The sequence below is a fragment of the Lampetra fluviatilis genome, chromosome 52 (genome assembly GCF_964198595.1).
Source record: "Lampetra fluviatilis chromosome 52, kcLamFluv1.1, whole genome shotgun sequence".
Lineage (NCBI taxonomy): Eukaryota > Metazoa > Chordata > Hyperoartia > Petromyzontiformes > Petromyzontidae > Lampetra > Lampetra fluviatilis.
In genome coordinates, this window is record NC_136326.1 from 3,048,712 (window position 1) to 3,067,882 (window position 19,171).

Sequence of the window (19,171 nt, forward strand, 5' to 3'; positions counted from 1 at the left end):
ACAAAGACCATCACTGCGATTTCAGACGCGCGTATGCGGCCGTCTCGAACGCTCTTCCGATATTAGGAAGTCACCGGAGGAGCTGTGCACTTTTAAATCATCTAGATTGCAAAAAAACAATGTTTCTTGAGAACTGCTTTTTGTGTTTTAGTTTTTTTTTTCGATTTAAAGCTTTCGTGACTGCAGGGATTCATCTTATTGGTTCTTTCGGTAAAGTCACGTAGAAGGGAAGGCGCCTCGACAGACCTGGTTTTCACCTGAGGACGGCTGCTTGCGTTGTGGCCGAAACGTCGTGAGAATTATTTTATTGTTTTATTTGTATTATTTTATTACTTCCCTTCTACGTGACTTTACCGAAATAACCAAGAAGATGCTTTTTGTGTGTTTAGTTTGTTGCCCTTCCCCAGCACCTCCGATTATGGGGCCCATCCATTTGGTACGAACGCAAAAAATCTGTCAAAACTTGACCCCTCTCCCCCTCCCTGTACACACGGGGACTTTTTAACCCCCCCCCCCCCGGACCCGGTCAAAATGACAAAATAATGCACACAGATGCCTATCTGAATGCAGATTGGCATCATCACCCAGCACAGAAATCCTCTCTCCTCAAGACACTCATCATACATCGGGCAAAGACAGTGTCAGATGGTGAAAATTTAGGGAAAGAGATTAATCATGTTGAAGAAGCACTGAGACTAAGTGGCTACAATAACGCTCAAATTAACAGGGCATTGAATGCCAAATCAACATCGAACAAAAATACTACTGAAAGTGATCAGATTATCAAAACAATTAAAATACCATTTATCTCGGGAGTTACTGACAAATAAGGACGTCTTTTGCAAAAGCAAAATATTATACCTACGTGACTTTACCGAAAGAACCAAAGAGTATGGATTCCTACAGTCACGAAAGCTTCAAATCAAGATTAAAGTGAATAATAAAACTAGTGTCTTGTACTAAAGATGAATTACCGGAATTATCAACAGAAGGTGGATATCGGATCAATTGCTTATGTTGTAAGTGTTATATTGGACAGACGGGACGTAACATTTGCATAAGACTAAAAGAACACCAAAGAAACATTAAATTATCCCAAACACAGCTGTCAGCAGTGGCAGAGCATGTTTGCCAACGAAGACATCCAATTGATTGTGATAACGTTGAAGTGTTATGCAGAACGAATTATTACTGGCCAAGATTAGTTAGAGAATCAATTGAAATTGAGAAGAATTCAAATATTTTTTTTTATCGCTGTGATAGCTATAGACTCAGCGCAGCCTGGAAGCGTATTATTAAGTAAAACACAACACACACTGCAATTCCTTACAGGTGAGTCACATGCTAAGTGGCTGATTAGTGATCTGTTACCTTATTGTATTCACCCCCACCTCTGATCTCGAATCCTGACGGGGTTCAACAACGATGACGTCATCCTGCACTATTTAAGACCAGAACCACGTGGGTGGCTTCACTCGTCTGGCAAATCGCCCGAAGATGCTGGATGTAATAGCCAGCGAAACGTCATATTCAAATTATGAATGGTGTGGATTCACTCTTCAACACACCGGTGGGCTAAAGTAGTGAACTATTTGTCTTTTGCCAACGTGACACACTTTTTTTTACTGATTGGCCGTGTCGGGTGGTGGAGGATTGCGACACATACATAACGCCATCTAACCTTTGTAATGAATAATACTGGTGGCGAAAGCCTACGTGTTAAAATGCTGCATTGTTCGTTGTCGTGACGTTCTGACCTGCCCCTGCTGGACACCTGTAAAAAATTAACCCGGAAAAACAAAGTTTTTCACTATAAATCCTTTATATGCGTGGCATCGGTTTTATTGTATTATTCATTTCTGTTTTTCTTGAGTAAGAGTTTACATTTTTATGACATTGGTATTTTAAATTAAATATGAATTTTTTTTTTCCTAAAAAGTGGAAAATTTTGGAAAAAATTTTTTCACGAAAATGAATTGTCACGCACAACGAGTCTGTGTACAAAATGTCAGCTCGATTGGATCACGGGAAGTGGGTTAAAAAACGACCGAAAGATTTGCACGGTCGTAAGCGCGCAAGCAAGCAAGTGAACTTAATATAAAGGATTTTAAAATAAAAGAACTTTATTGCCCATCGGATTCATCCCGAATTAAATAAACATTCTGATTGTGAATGGTGGGAGGGTGGCATAAGTGCGGCGGGGGGGGGGGCTTAGGGGGGGGCGTGGCCACGTGACGCGTGACGTCACCGCGGACATGGTGCACCGCAGGCGGCGTGCGGGCGGCCCGAGACACAGGTACGAGCGACCCCGCGTCCTCCCCCGCCGCTCTCGCTCTGCCTACCCCGGGGCCCGACCCCTTCCAGACTCGCCCACGCTGCGCGTCCCCGCGGATCCCCGCCGTGCGCCGGGGTCCGTGGGTACGTGGAGCCGCGCTTCGTCTCCGCCGCGCTCCACAGCCCGGCGCGGACCTAGGCCTCGCCGGGCCCCCGCGGCTTTCCTAGCGGTAGCACCCCGGCAAGGCGTGACCGCGGCGGCGGCTGTGACCCCTGCCGGTGACGTCGGTCTTTTTGGTGGTGTCGGGGGGGGGGTTCCGTGTTCCGTGTTCCGTGTCCCGTTTCTCTTGTCGTATTCGCCTGGAGCTGTGGACGCCCGTGGCGCTCGCGAGTGGGTTTATTCGCTCGGGGGCTGTGTGCGTGAAGCGTGGTCAGTGAGAGAGAGGTGAACACATGTGGGGCTAATTGTGGGGCGATGCGTGTCCAGGCAGTAGCAGCAGCAGCAGCACGTGCTTGTGAAGGATTGCGTTGGGGTGGGGGAGCCTGCTACACGATATGACCTGTATGAACTTCATGGGCTGTACGATCTGTTGTAAAGCTGCGTAGGGCTGCATCGTGATCTGTACAGGACAGGGTGTATGTGGATAGTGTAAACCTGAATTAACTGCATCGGTTCGGCGAGCTCTATAGGGGACACGTTTTCTCTATGGACTGCATCACGCAGTGCAGCTGTGGGTTACTTGGGGATGTTTGGGTTGTTGGGGCCGGGTTGCATGGACTGCCACGAACTTACACGAGTTGAATGGACCGTCCGGGATTCATGAATTGTAAGTGATATATGTGTGTGTGTATATATCGAGTTCATAGCATACATGATGGACTGCATGTGTCGTAAGGGCTACCTGGGTTGTATAGCCTGTATGAGCTTAACGTTGACTGTGTTTTATGCCATTTGTATACGCTCTGTGGGCTCTGAGGTGTATGGACTTACATGGCTACATACACTGGGATGTGTTGAGAGACGTGGGCTGTGTAGTCTTCAACATGGGCGAACGTGAGTTGTGGTAGGGGCACGGGTCTGCTAAGTATGGTGTGAAAGAAGTTTTACATACGGCACTGACATGGGCGGTGATGCATTGACTCAATGACGTGTGTTCTGCAGCAGTGCCGGATTAAGCTTGTGCGGGGCCTGTAGCATATGTTTCTAAAGGGGCCCTCAATAAAAACAAACTAATTAAACCACTTGTTTTTACTTGCATGGTAAAGTAATTGTATTTTTTTAATTTGCTATACAGCCAGATAACACGACAAATCGCTAACCTGAAACACCCAGTCGTTCATAAAAGTTGAAGGCGGTATAGTACTATAGTAATAGAGCAAGTGCAGAATCGCTTAACCGGAATTGATCGCTTGAAAGCATTTAGCGCGGAGCCCTTGAAAGTGCGGGGCCCATAGCTACTACATATGTAGTAGCTACTTTTGCTACGTGGATCATCCTGCAGTGTCCTGCAGGCCGGATGGGCTGTTTGGCCTGACATTGGAGCAGCTTGCCCTCTCGGGTTATGTGAACGGTGCTCCCAGGATTTCTGCCCCATCTAGAACCTTTTCCTGCTTGTCACACAATCGTTTTAAGCCAGTGGCTCTCTTCACCTTTACCGCAGCCTTGAACCCCGTTTGGTTCTCAATCGTAAAACAATAAAACATTTTAATGTTAATAAATACATAGGGATTGATGAAACGGTAGTTTATACTTGCGTGCCCGTGCTTTAATTTGTTTTTCGTTTATTTACATTAGAAAAAAAAATCTGGCCGTGTCTCGCACTCCCAGAAAGGGCATCTCGCACCCCAGGTGAAGAACCACTGGTTTAAGCGGTGCGACAGAGCGAGGCGTTCCGCGTACCTCGCTTGTTCAAGACCCTTTGCTCCTCTGCCAATGATTAACTCCGCCTCCCTCTCCCCTGCGAATCCGTAATTGCACTTTACTGTACCACAGTCTTAGATTCGTACCACAGCCTCGACTCGGGCGCCACGGTGGCTAGGAGACGTTAACTACCTCGCCTGGTATACAGGAGGTCGCGGTTGTCAATCCCGACCCTGACGCCTGCTGTATATTTGGAGTTTAAATGTTCTCGTGGTCCTCCGTTTTTTCCCCTCCACATTTAGAATCGGCATGCGTTTAGAGTATTTGGTTGCTATAAATGTCCACGTGATACGCCACTTCGTTGAGCTATCGTTTGTGGCCAGGTTACTTCTGAATAAAGAGATGCAGCTCTGGTTAAATAGAGTTTAGTTTTTAGATTCCCTTACCTGTGGTCTCCAATTCTCCAAACATGCCCTTATTTGAAAATACTCGACCCCTTTCTTCTGCCGACCCTGCTGACCCTCGCGCCCCCCGCACCTTTGCAGTGTCCTTAAGATGCCAATCACAGTTTGTCACCCCGTTACTGTGAAGTTCACGGTTCATCTCTTGGAGTTTCATCACCGCCTGTCCGAACCCCCACCATCCCCCCTTAAAGCCGTCACCGTGGGGTGAAAGTCGGTAGTAATCCCTGCAGCCTTGCTTGGTTCAGTGTTGCGGGGGGCTACACGGTGGGTAGCAGAGGACGGGGCAGCAAAATCCTTTGTGGAACCGTACTTTTCTATGCCCCTGTAACTACGGTCCACCAACATCACACTTGACCAGCGTGGTCAAAGTTGTACACCCATGACGTGCCCCACACGTGGTGGCACTCACGCAGCGGCTGATTAACTAAACGGCTGCACACATGCCATACGGAAGATAATTCGTGTCCCACTTTCAGTAAAGTGTATAATATGCTGTACCTGCCATGTGTACATACACAAATATACTGCCGATGGTTTGAAATATCGGCCTTCTGCTGCAGCCTATAACAAAACAACCTGTTGTGCACGGTGGTCAAGACATCCAAGCACTGTTCACGCTCTACCCCACTTGGCTTATTTGATATGACGAGATTGGGCCACGGGCAGTATACAGTACACATGTATTTTGCAGTCCCTGCAGAACATTGTTTTACACAAATTGGCGACATCACGTTTCGTTTTCACATTACGGAACGCGCATTGCTGTTGTGCGTTATTTATGTGTAACGCATGTGGCGACAGTGCAGGGGTTGCCAGAACTCCACCCGCAGAGTTACAAAACGTGGATGCCGCGCTCTGCTGCTGCTGCTGCTTTCCTTGTCCCGGGGTAAGAACGGAGCCATTTACATCGAACTCGCCGCCTTCATCCGTCCAATACTCTACAATCTACTACGTAAGGTTATCAACCGCTTTTTTCCCCCCCATTCCTGACAGCTGTCAAACATACTACTGTGTACGTTTTTTCGTTGTCCCCTGCGCTCGTGCTGTATACACCCCTCCGGTGTCTCTTCTTTGGGTTACGACAGGTGTCAGGTCGGCGGCCTCCGACGTCCCGACGTTTCGCTCCACATGCCGTGCCGGGCAGCTCCTTCGGCAACTGAAGAAATGGGGAAAGCTCCCGCCAGACGCGTGGGGCGAAACGTCGGACGTCGTGGCGAAACCGACGGTGCAATCAGAAAATACATCGGAGAGTTGTAAAACGTTTTTCCATACCCCCACCCTCTCCCCCTCCTTAATGTATAATATCTCCGTAAGGTTGCTAACAAGCCACTGTCTACCTTCAGCGAGCTCTGCCAGTTAAAGACTATTTGATTATGGTGTGTTTACCTTTTTAATTATTTACACAATTTCCATTAGGCTTTCCATCACACAACTGACAATCCACTCCGTTGCTTCCAGTCGTTAAGGACCATTGAGGTGCAAGTGGTGCGACGTTTTAACAGCCGTATGCCCGCTTGCCTGACACCAAACCACCCTGGGAAGCACGTGATCACGTCAGACATCAGGAGCTCCACTAGGTTGAGCCTGAATTGCGCTTCAGTGGGGGGTGACCGCCATATGCATGCATGTGGAACTTCTTCCACACCTTACCTGGGCAACCGTGCCAATCGCGAGACAGGTTGCCGTAGGGAGTGCAGGGCTACGTGGTGGGCAGTTGAGGGAAGGGCAGAAGAATACTACCGTTGTACTGTACTGCTATGCTTTGTCTATGCGTCTCGCTTTTACCAACCGCGCTAACAGCACGGAGAAGCGTCGTTCAAATAATCCTGATGACTCACACGAGTATATGGGGAGGCCCTCGCCCAACAATGGACGGTGCATGGTGGCCGTCCATCCAAGCACTGTCCAGGACGGCTCCATCCCGCTTAGCTCCGAGATTTGCCGTGATGGGGCGCATTGTGTGTACGTGTTTATATTACGTTAAATACTATGGAACAAAAGTGTAAAAGTGCACAAAGCAGCACGGAGAGGAGCATGCTTGGAACTACTCGGAGACAGAAAGAGGAGCACGTGGATCAGATAAAAAAAACGCAAATCAGACGCATCACGGTGACGAGCATCGTAAATGGGCTTGATCGCCACACTTTTCTCGACGGGATGGGTGATGGTCGGTGGACTGGGCTGGTGACAAGAGTGGCAGCCACAGTCGGGAACACATCCATGAGGCCCACCTCTTGGATGTGTTTTTTTGTTAAACTGCTTTTTTGTGTCGTCCTTCCCCCGCACCTCCGATTTAGCACGGCTGGCTATGCACGGTGCGAAAGAAGTTCAATACGCGTACGTATAACCGTCGGTGGAGGAGGAACAATTAAGATCGGTTTTTGTGCAGCAGTAGGATTGATGGCGGCAGCACTGGCGACAGCCTTCGCCCAGCAGTGGATAAACAATGGCTGTGTTAACCCAACGCGTGCGAACTTGATTTAAACCTCCACAGTGCAAGATACGGGAACCACGTGCAAACAAGGAGAGCCGAAACACATCGCTGGAGTACCCACACTGGGCGGCGATGACTGCTCCGAGCCGCTTGCAACCAGTGCCGCCGCTATAACTGGTTTGTCTAGGCCCTGTTGGTCACGCGATATCCGGTTGAAGCCCACGGCAGGTGCGGCTGGTCGTACCTGCAGTTGTAATGGCCTGCCGGGCGGGGGGAGGGTGGTTATTTTGGTTTGCTGACCCCCGGTTTAGTCTGACAACCCTCCAGAATTTTAGTGGAGTCTGGATTTCACTTCGTCATTCTCTCGGTCTCTAGTCCACTGTGTATGTACGTTGAACTTATTTCGCACCGTTCGTAGCCAACCGAGCTAATCGGAGGTGCGGGTGAAAGACTACAAACTAGCGCACGAAAAGCAGTTCAAAAGAAATTTAGTTTTCAGTCCAGACTTAAAAGTGCATTGCTCCTGGGTGGCCTCCTAATATCGGAAGGAAGGGCGTTCCAGACGGCCGCAGCAGCACATCTGAAAGGTGACGTCACACATTTAGTCCACTCATGGGCGCAAAATTCTTCCCCCTCCTGCCCACAATATCAGGTCGGCCAATCGGTGAATTCTGTTCATCTTTTTTAACACACACACAGACTAAGATTTGATATCTGCACAAATCACCTGATTTGGTTTGTCTTCATTATTGCTCGGCGTAGTCATGCTTAAAAAGTGATTTTCCCACCCCTTCTAGCGACAACCAGGTGTGTTACATAGGACGGGGGGGTGGGGGTGTAGTATAACGCCGCATAGATTAATCGATTCACGTCGGTTCCTGTGGTCAGGGTACGTGCATCGAATAGAGGTTGCTCGAATGCATTTATTCTGGTGTATTGAATGGGCTTCTCTTGACCCCTGCGCAGCCACCAGTGACCGCTGTAGTCACCACGTGCTTAAAACACGAAATATGATTTGTAAATAAAAACACTGACCAACACATGGCCCGGGGAGGTGCTCCTCCAGCAGTGGATTGACGAAGGGCTGAACAATTATTTTTATTCTTTCCGAAGTCCTGTGACATATTACAAATTTGACAGCTTATTTGGACACGTTCTTATGTTTCTGCGTGTAAAAAAAAATAACAATCTTATCTCTGTTTAATGTACAAACTTACTTGAGGTGTTTATTTAATATAGCACACCTAGAAAACGTTTTGAGTCGTGTAACGTATCCGGTGCCTCTTCGTCTTCTCCATTAACACCGGCAGCGTTCGCAGCTTTGGACACAAAATGTTCAGCGAGTAAAAAAAAAAACCCTTCGCTCGACATCCTATTTATGGCTTCGCCCCCCACACCGCTTCTTCCCGCCCCGCCGTCACGTGACACTTACGGGACGTGTCATAAGATTGCCACGCTTCGGAGAGGCAGCGTGCTAATTCGATATAGACACGCGAAATAACCACCCGCCCCTGGTGTCGAAATGATTTAACCCGCTCGCGGGCAGGGGGATGCGTCTGGGGCAGGTGGAGGGGGGGGCCCTCCATGGAACAGTCGTGATTACAAAACGCGCGCGCGGTCTAATTGGCGCAAACTGCGAAGATGACTTGAAACTGAGACCACGGCTGCGCTCTAGATCCGGTTTCTCTCTGCCCGCGATTGTAGTCGGCGCGCGCCACAACTGCGAATGGGGGAGGGGGGGTGGCGGTTTTGGTGATGGAATTTACAGAGATGGCTTGATGGGCCGCTATGGGTTTTTTTGTGGTTATTGCCGTCACCGGACACTTACCAGGCAAGCCCTTACCTTAGGACGACATGTGCCATTATTTTTGCGGGCTCTGTTTTTTTTCTCGTCCGTGTCTTTTGGTAACTGCGGAAATAAAATGCAAACTAACACTGGCTGGGGTTTTTTTTTTGGCAGACAGCCGTTGACAGGTAGGTAGGGTTGATGGGGTGTGTGCGGCGCAGTGAATGCGAATGCCATTACAAAGGGCTGTCCATCATTCGAATACACCGTGCTGGACACACCCAGCATTGCCGGCCTTGTGGAATGTCCGTCTACCTTGCCGTTTCACGTTTATCGTTTTAGAAAAAAGTTGAATTGTTGTTCAAGCTGCGATACGTGGAAGTGATGTTACTGTCTTTGCTTGATGAACGTAATTTGGGATTATCATCTTCCCAATGTTTTGTGCAGCGTAATGAAATGTTACTTTTAGCCACTAATAAGTAATATTATTAATAACGTACGCACCTTTATCAGTCCACTGCTGCATTGAATGCTTCCCCGTGACTTTCGGTCATGGCCATCAGTCGGCAAACAAAATAACAAGAGACCATTTTTTTCAATTCGGTAATAAAAAAAACTCTATTTCAACAGCCGCAATGGATGTGAATAACGCCACGAAGCAGTCCTTAACAAGCCGCAGGTGGCCATACTTCACCACCCTGGGCACTGTTCAGATGTCACTCCGCCACCTGGTATTTGCTGTGACCGGGAATCAAGTTCAGTTCATAACCCTTTGCGCAAACCGCTGCAGCACTGCTCTACGCTCTTGGACACTAAATAAGCATACTTTAGTGAGTTTGTAAACGTTCAAAATCGTATCATTTGCATATTTAATGAGTTTTGCTTGTTGTGTTCACCATCGTTATTTTTCTGTGCGGCTCTTGGGAGATGGTTTTATAATCCAAGGTGCTACTAAAAAAATTAAGATTCACTTACGCTCACTCTTACGATATCGTGAGTAAATAGCATGTCCGTAGCAACAATAGCGCTGCCTGTTGTTGAAGGCTTTCCCGAGCTCCGGTAAGACAAGAATGCGCAAATTTCACTGCTCAGGGAAGGGCCCGAGGTGACGGGCACGAACTTGCCCCATGACGGACGGCTCCATAAAGCGGCCCGCGTGATGTGCATCGTCACCGTGAACCGTCGATTCTCGCCCGGCGACCCTCTGCGCCGCCGTACGCGAACTGCCGCAGATGCCTATCTCCATTCACTTCGGCAGCAGCAGCAGACACCGCGACGGACGTGCGGGCGGGCGAGCACGCGGGTGAGCGGGGGATCGAGCGGCAGGGGTGGGTTGGGAGACACGCGTTCCATCTGCGGATGTGAGCATCGCGTGCCGCAGGGGCGACGCTGCACGGCAACGAGTCGTCCGCTTCGCCCTGCCATGTCCAGGTGTCGCGTTTCGCCGGGCAGCAAGAGCACGTGAGTACGAGACGCCGACGTTGCCGTCGTCGTTAAGGAAACGGTGGCGTTGGCTTCTCGCGCGGGCCAGATGTTTGTGGGGGTCTCCGATTGCACGGTGGGGCGATATGAATCTGAAGATGCGTCTGGCACGGCGTGGATCGTCCTTTTTCGATCGGAAATCGTGGCCGCGCCGATTTTTCGCGCGTGCGCTCGTGGTATTTGCAAATTCGGCCGTCTTGCGCAAGTCTGTGTGGATATAAATAAGCAAAAAAAATAACTTTACGGAAGATTTACTGCCTTTGTCAATCGACATATATGTTGAACTTACTTCGAACTGTTTTTAGCCAACTGTGCGAATCGGAAAATGCAGTTCGAATGAAAATAGTTTTCAATCTATGTGATTTAAAATTCATAGTTCTAGTGGCTTCCTAATATCAGAAGGAAGAGCGTTCCAGACGGCCGCAGAAGCGCATCTTGAAGCGCCGCGTCTTTTTGTCCGACTGTTCGCCGAAATCGACGGCTCTTGGACCAAGGCCTCCTTCACCACGCTACGTCGGTCGAGGGTACGGTGGGGTGGGTTAATTTTGACCGTACCGCACAGCGCGGATCAGCGTTGGCTACTGACGTCGCGGTGTCAGGAGAAGGGTGGCAGGCGCTCGCGCGAGGGAGCCAGCATCGGTTCCGATGCCACCCGCCCCACAGATGTGGCCAGCGAACAAACTTGGGTCGCTGGGGTTTGTCGCGCTGTGCATTAAACCACCACGCCAACAACTCCTCCCCAATGAGCCTGCTCGACGTTCTAAACAAATTTAAACAAGGCTGCCTTGTAAATGAGTTGGTTTCTGTGGTATGGAGCTGCCACGCTTATACAGTTCCATAAAAGAAGCAAGGATCTGCCTCGTAAATTCGTCACTGCTTCATGGAGCCTGGAGTGACACAAAGTTTAAAGGCATATTCCAGTATGTATAAACAATAAATATACTTTGCTTGCTTCCCTTTGTAAATTTACTGTGTTCTTTTGTTTGGTGGGGGGGGCGGGTGGAGCCTGGTTATGCATTGCATTTTAATATAAATGACGGGAATGCCAAACGGTAGCAAGGCCTCATGCGCGGGCAAGTTGGTTGAGGGGTGGGGGATGTGATTTACATAATTTACGTGTCTAAAAATAATTGCAATTTATTTGAGTTTTTTTCGTGCCGTCGTCATGGCCCCATCCCTGGAGTTTTTATTTCCGAAAATCAAAACCCTCGAATTAAACGGCAACTTATCGCCTGGCGCCAGTCAATCTGTCATCGGCGCAAACATCAAGTCGAAAACGGATTTCTTATTCTTCACCCGAGTCTGCCGAATACACGGGGGTAATTCCATTCATTAGGCTCCATTTGCGCGAGGATAAATGAGTGCAGCTAATTTTTTTTCAGTCAAACAAACGCTATTTTAGAATGTTGTCAGACTCGCAGCTATTTTTAATAATTCGGGCGAAATTTCTGCCGTCAGTCACGCACCGCCCTGATCCAATAAACGTCGCGCCGCCCGCGTAATTACGTTACGCACAGAACTTCATATCCGAAATCTAAAGTTTCGGCCAGAATCATAAATGGATTATAATTCAGAGCAGAGACCGCATCATTCCTGCCTCTCTCCGTCCGAACGTATAAAAGGGAACATTCTCATTCCGAGCCTCGGAGTTTCAATTTTGTGTGCCGCCGCCGCCACGGCTGGGTGTGAGATGAGCCGTGGAACTCTCCGATGATGTATGGGGGTGTCCGTCGGGCGGTGAGCAAGGCCTGCTAGCCCGCGTCACGCCCACCTCAGACTGCGACGGAAGAGGCCAGCCAGGCACGGTAGCCCCTAGCACTCAACTGATTCGCTCCAGTCGCTCGCGGATTGATTCACTACCAGCACTTACCAATTCACTCCAGAACTCGCCAATGCACTCCAGCCACTCACTGATTCACTCCAGCCACTCACCGATTCCCTTTAAGTCAATCGCTGGTCATCGGTTGCCCTCCTTATCAATCTTTTGTTGCTGCGACCTACCGTGGTTACTGCTCCCTTGAACTCCAGCCATGGATTCCCCCGCTCCACGTTTGAGGGATCTGTTCTACCGGACACCCGATTGTATTTACCTTGCCTTCACGTAATTTATGTGGTGCCTTGTAGGGAATTAATGGGAGTGTGTGGATGTGATGGTTACGATGAGGTGGATAAAATAGATGAGAGGAAGTAATGGGCGTACCTGTGATGGCGTGAATTACGTTAAAGCAAAAGCATCCACACTGTGATCAACCACCATACCGCATGTCAACACCTCACTCGCCCACCACTCTCCCGGTCACCTCACTTATCTTTCTGCCTCTTCCCTCGCGCTGTTTCGCTATACGTTATAAATACTCTCGCTCGATTCAAGAACCCTTTCACACTCACCTTTTTACAACTTCGACAGTGCTGCTTGTTAAGCTAAACTCTTTCTATTTTACCAGGTAAGGCCCACTGAGCTAGAGTTTTTTTTCAGAAGCGACCTGGCCACATGATGGCTACCCAACGAAGTGGCTTGTCACGTGGAAATATATCGCAGCGAAAATACTCAACGCCTTTTTCCAAATATGGAGGGAAGAACCAGAGGACCCGGAGAAAAAAAATATTTAAAAATACTTTTTTTAAACACGCTTTAATGAAATGTACTGTCCGAGCTGCCCCTCCCTCTGCCCACTTCCCCCATCGCCCCTCCCCTCCTTCCACATCCCCCCGCCCCTGGGCGTGGCTCCCCGAGGCTTGCCGTGACGTAAGGGACCTCGTGGTGATTTACAGGCAACGTGAGTTGAGCGTGGACAATTAAAAGATTGTTTAAAAAAATGTTCTATGACAGAATATAGTATTGTCATCAGTATGACATAGCTATACGAAGTTTGCAGTCGTTAGCACATTGGGAAGTGTGTAAAAATTGAGTTACAAGATTTCTTTTTTGAGGATACAACAGACGAAGTGAGTTAAATAAAAGCGTGTAAAAATAATAATAATCCGACCACGGGGAGAACATGCAAACTCCAATATACATGCGTCAGGTTCGTGATCGAAACCCACGACCTCCTGCATACGAGGTGAGGTAGTTAACATCTCGCCACCGTTAGCACCCACAGCGCTGCTCGTCCTCGGTCGCTCTGCGTTTTTTGGCCCGTTTGGTTCGTGCGCGGCTGGGCGCAACCCTGGCGCAAGCGCGCACGGGTTGCAAGGTTTATGTCGCGTGATGGATTTTATGTTAACAAATATACATGCCCGCGGAAATGCACCAATGAATTATTTATACCGAGCAAGCTGGCGCCTTTGGCAGCGACGCGGGACGTTTTCGGCGTTTGGGGAAGGAAAGGGCAAAATTGGGTGGCAGGGGGGGGGGACCCCTTTCAGACCTAAGATGCGAATCTAAGATGCGAATCGGGACGAGAGTGGTCAGCCGCGTGTGTATGCGATGGGGGAGCGGTAGTGTAGCGGTTAGCGCGCTGTGCTTCGGACCCGGCGGCCCGGGTTCGATTCCCCCTCATGACCAGCATCGGTGGCGATTATCTTAACTGGTCCTTGGCATCCCATAAGTCGACTCGGCCTAAAATGAGTATCTGGTGCGGTGTGTAAACGCCCATAGACTCATCTTCTTGGTTCTTTCGGTAAAGTCACGTGACTTTACCGAAAGAACCAAGAAGATGAATCCCTGCAGTCACGAAAGCTTTAACTCGAAAAAGCCCATAGACTCGCATAGAGACCCGGTTTCGCACAGCTTAATTTCTCCCAGATTTTTTTATGGCTCGCCACTGAACGGAAACAATAGTGAGAGGTAGACTGGATGTGGTGTGCCACGTGCAGTAATTATTTCCCGTGCCACCGACCATGACAGATCTGATGGACATTAATGTCTGGGTCTAACGATTCCTGTAACTTCATCCTGGGAGCCGTCATTTTTGAAGCTCCCTGCCCCATTAATCCCATCGGACAAGTGGTCGTGGCATAGACTTTTGGAAGGATGTGATGCGCCTTTCTCTTGTGGGGCCATCGCAGATGCCGCGGTGGCGAGATGTTAATTTCCTCGTCTAGTGTACACAGAAGTTTGCGAGTTCAAATCCCGACCCTGACGCTTGCACATTTGGAATTGCGTGTTCTGCCTGTGGTCGCGTGGATTTTTCTCCAGCTCCTCCGGTTTTTCCCTCCACATTTAGAATCAACATCACGCGTTTTAGAGTATTTGCCCGCGATAAATTTCCATGTGAGTAGCAAGTTCGTTGAGGTTATTATTCGTTGCCAGGTCACTTGGAGAAAAATAGCTTTTTAGCTCTGTGTGGTGCCTTACATGGTGGGATAAAAATAATTAGTTTTAGTTTCTCATGTTGGGCCATCGCAGAAATATGTAAATGGTTTTGGGAGCTTGTCGAGTGGCAGGGAGTTGTTCTAATGCTGAAGGACAGCTGTAGAGAGCGGGGAAAAAAATAACATGTCAATTAGACCCAGCCTGCAGGTAAGAGCCTCCCGGTGTACAGACAGAAGCGATGTCGGAGCCAGTTTCAAACTCAAGCAAGCTGGCAATGCCAGCCTGTTAAGGGATCCTCCGTTTTGTAATGCACCTCTGATTTAGTGCGGTTGGCCAAAGATGTTCAACATACATACAGTCTGTGCGTCTAGAATTTTACGTTTAATGTATCGTTGAATATACACGTCCCAACCACATGCATTCGAACGGACTTGAATTCAACGTGCTGCTACGTAGCAGCGTAATAATGCTACGTAAAATAAATCAAAACAACGGGAAGGTATTTAATTATTGAAGAAGCCATTTTTGCCCAAACCTAAACAAGCCTGAGTATTGGTATTGGCAGTCTTTGTGTTACATTTCATCGCGATTTGTTTATGGCATGCCCCGGAGTGAATTGCAATTACGATGTAATTACAATTACGATGTAATTATTACAATTACGATGTAATTGTAATTGAACTAGCAATGCTTTTTGTGATTATTGTCGTTATAAGTCAGAAGTCAGTTGGCCATATGAGAACTCATCATGGTCTTCACCGCAGGTCTGGTCTATAGGTTGTCCAGTTGTCATGCCTATCGATGTGTGTTTAAACTTGTTTCGCACCGTACGGAGCCAACCGTTGATGTACGAACGGACCCACGGGCATAAACAAAACTATATCCGCGACTTCCCTTACGATGCCAACGTGGTTTACTACTCAAGCAACCATGTGGAATTGCTCGTTTGTTTACAACATGCTGTGCAAAGTCCCCACATCATCACGGCGAGTCAAGTCTCATTTTCTTGGTTCTTTCGGTAAAGTCACGTAGAAGGGAAATAATAAAATAATACAAATAAAACATAATAAAATCATTCTCACGACGTTTCGGCCACAACGCAAGCAGCCGTCCTCAGGTGAAGAACAGGTCTGTCGAGACGACAAAGTGTGAATGACACGCCCCAGGCTTGGAGCGTATATTTAAGCTGGGAGGGAGGAGGAAGAGCGCCTTGACAAAATAATTTGCATATCAAATATACGCTCCAAGTCTGGGGTGTGTCATTCAGACTCTGTCGTCTCGACAGACCTGTTCTTCACCTGAGGACGGCTGCTTGCGTTGTGGCCGAAACGTCTTGAGAATTATTTTATTATGTTTTATTTTTATTATTTTATTATTTTCCTTCTACGTGACTTTACCGAAAGAACCAAGAAGATGAATCCCTGCAGTCACGAAAGCTTTAAATCGAAATTCAAGTCTCATTTTCAACAACCTCTGCTCGTCCCCTTCCCAGTTTGCTCCTGGCATAAAACACGTAATACCACCGCTGAGTAAGAGCCCCCTTTGTATGAATGTTGAACTTCTTTCGCACTCTATGTAGCCGACCGTGCTAATCGGAGGTGCGTGGGAAGGATGACAAACTAAACACAAAAATCGGTTCTAAAGAAATTCGTTTTCAATCAAGTTTTTCAATTCCCAAAGCTCTGCGGTCCTCGACGTATAAAGATGGTATCAACCAATTTAACGAGTGTTTACATGTGGGATGAACCTTGAAATTGCCAAAGAAAACCCACGTGTGCAAGGGAGAAACGCTTCATCCCATACAGACACAACAGATGGAGTCCATATTTTCGTTTTTTTCAGTCTCCTGGCGAGGTAGCGTATGGGCACCTCAATGCCCACGGGAAGGGAGTTTTTGAGCATTTGTGTAATCCGCCAACTCCTCCCCTCCAGTTCCGGCCCTGAATGCAAAGCCACTTTGGGTCCCCTTGCATGTTATTAATTATCCTCCGTCTTGCACCAGACTCCCTCGTTGACATTTCACCGTGTCCTCAACACCGAACGCTAGGCCACATGTGCGTCGTGCACACGGCCACTTTAAAAGGCTTGCGGCCCGTGCCGAACCTAATGCTGGGGTTGCTCCGGGTCTGGTTCTCCATTGCGTGGGCGAATGCAGGGTGGAGGCTCGCTGCTCTGTTCGATTTATTTAGGTGATCACTGCCGATTGTTGGTTCGATTATGCGACTCCACGGATAACGCCATTGGTTAGCACAGTTGCACCGTGCACCCGGATATAAGCCACTTCGTTGAGTTCTCATTTTAGAGCTATCATTTGTGGCCAAGTCGCTTCTGAAAAAGATCTACTGTGGGCCTGACCTGGTAAGATACAAAATAGTTTAAATTAGAGTGATATTTGACTCAATCCTGGGCCTCCCTTCACCAACCCGCACCAACCAGCGTGACAAAGTACAGTGACTCGCCTTGCCATGACCGATACACAACCTTCATCCAGCAGTCAATTGTGTGTCCTTGCGTATGTTGAACTTCATTTGCACCGTACGTAACCAACCGTGCGATTGGCAAAAGGGGCTGAAAAATATCCCTCTTATTTGTATCATCATTATTGTTACCGGTTTAACATATAGGCTTTCGCGACCAGTATCCATAATACAGGTTTTTTTTGGGGTTAGATCGCGTAAATATATAATTGTCATTAAACCCGAATTGGCATGTTCTGTTTACGTAACAAACCTTACGAATCTGAGTACATCCAGCATCATGGAGCGATTTTTTTGTGTGTGCCAGAATTGCCGGGTAGTGGCGGGTTTAACGGCACGTATATTTACGCGATCTAACCCAAAAAAACCTAAATATCGTTGCTCAATTTGTCAAAGTTTTCTCGCAGGTGGCGGACAGTGCAGGGGTTCCGACTTTCGAGGTCGAGTTTGTCTTCGGCGAAGGCCAAATCTCGCATCTGCCACACGCAGTTGCCCGGGTTCATTTCGCGCGCGGTGAGACCTATTTATTAGTTTCTGAGATGGGCGAGCGCGAAGGATGGCAGCAAATGGTCCTCCGCCCAAGTACATTATGACATTACTTGTAACGAGACAGGCCGCCTCGGTGAGCACGCCATGAGCCTGAATGGAAGTGGCAGAATGTGACATAACAACGTTGCGAAGCAATATACATATTTAACTGACTTGGCACACCCGTGATAACCCTGGGCACGACAATGATGGTGATGATGATGATTGTTAGTATCATTATCGCGATGGTTATTATTGTGGTAGTAATGGAGCGTGCCTTTTTGGTGAGACTGGTCGCACAGTGGTTAGCGCACACCGTGCTATAAACCCGGTGATCCAAGTTAAATTCCCTGGCCATGGTTAACTAACGTAAGTTGTAAGTCGAAGCAGTGCTCTGTTCGTCCTGCCCTCCTTCCTCAAAATGATTATTGGAAATGTAAATGTCAATTAAGGGGGTTATTGAAACATTGAACAACCCACACACTAGCCAGCCTGGTAAAAGTGTGGTGTAAAAAAAAAACCTCATTATTTTGGGGAAAAAAAAGTGACTGCGTCGACAGTAGTGTGCCGCTAGTACGAAATTCGACGCATTCATCAATGACACCACCCTGAACGGGGGGGGAAACATAAATTACAGGAGACGTTTTCCGAGCAATGGCCCTGCTTACTGCTTATGCTATCAAATCGGCCCGCCGTCCGTTTGAGGTTTGCACGGAGCTGTGTTTGTGGACCAAAAAAAAAACCTCTTTCTGGGCCCGCTGCGATCCGGTCGCTTCTCCATAGCGGCACGCTGCTCGCCACCACCCCCCCCCCAGGAAGAGCGCGGCTTGTCAGGCATTGGGGGTGTAAAAGAGGGTCTAGTTTCAGGACCGGGGAACTTTATAGACCAGTGGCAGCTTGGGCCTTCGGACTCGCAAAGCCCAAGCGGAGCAGGGATTCTAAAGCGAGCCTGAGCCTAGCCAAAGCGCTACGGAGCCAGCTGGCCCGGGTGGGGGGGCCAGTGGGGGGGGGGGGGTACACGGCTCCACACCGTTCATCGTTTTCCCACTAAGCCGTCGCTCTGCCACGGTCGCCGTTTGAACTTGACGCGCGTGGTCGTCCGCGTGCGGTGTAGCAACCTGCCGCCCCCCCCCCCCCCGAACCGCCCACTTCTCCCGTGAGTAATTTCCGTAACTTATTATCCGTGATGCGAGCAGGGCAGCCTTAATGTGCCCCCTGTCAGGGCGGCGGAGCGAGAGGCATCGCCGTGGCGCTGCGTCGGACCACACCGCACGAGCAGAGCGCGCGCACGCGCATGGGTAATGGAGTGTCGCGGGTTATATTTGGAGTGGAGGAGATGAGGCCTGCTATTAATAGCGCTCCAAGGATGTTTGTTTCTCAGCTGGCGATGGGGGCGGGGGGGTGTTGGACGGTTGGCTCGGTCGACCCGCGCCAACTCTTGTTTCGTTCTTTCTGCCGCTATCGCCACCGCCACCGACACGGCCGCTGCCTCGAACGCGCCTTCGAAAAAGTGCCGCAGTTACAGAGAGAGAGGGGGACGCCGTTGTTGCGTTGTTACGCCGGGAGCGGCGAGCTGGAGAACGTGGTGGCCGTCACTTGCTGGTGGAACA

The 19,171-nt window shown here is 48.9% G+C and overlaps 1 protein-coding gene and 1 long non-coding RNA gene across 3 annotated transcripts in view; both read left to right on the plus strand.

Moving 5' to 3' along the window:
- Window positions 1-2,252: 2,252 nt before the first annotated feature.
- Window positions 2,253-19,171, plus strand: part of LOC144949086 (estrogen-related receptor gamma-like) — a 101,019-nt gene continuing 84,100 nt past the window's right edge. The window contains exon 1 of one of the 2 annotated variants that reach the window (XM_078878920.1): window positions 2,253-2,296. In XM_078878920.1, coding sequence (XP_078735046.1) covers window positions 2,256-2,296 — 41 coding nt within the window. In that variant the 5' untranslated portion in view covers window positions 2,253-2,255. Of the gene's footprint in view, window positions 2,297-2,351; window positions 2,419-19,171 lie in introns of those variants that run through there. The other variant, XM_078878922.1, reaches the window with a different exon arrangement.
- Window positions 5,808-7,114, plus strand: LOC144949087 (uncharacterized). Its single transcript, XR_013640240.1, has 3 exons — window positions 5,808-5,824; window positions 6,897-6,936; window positions 7,094-7,114. It is a non-coding gene; the product is annotated as an uncharacterized LOC144949087 (long non-coding RNA).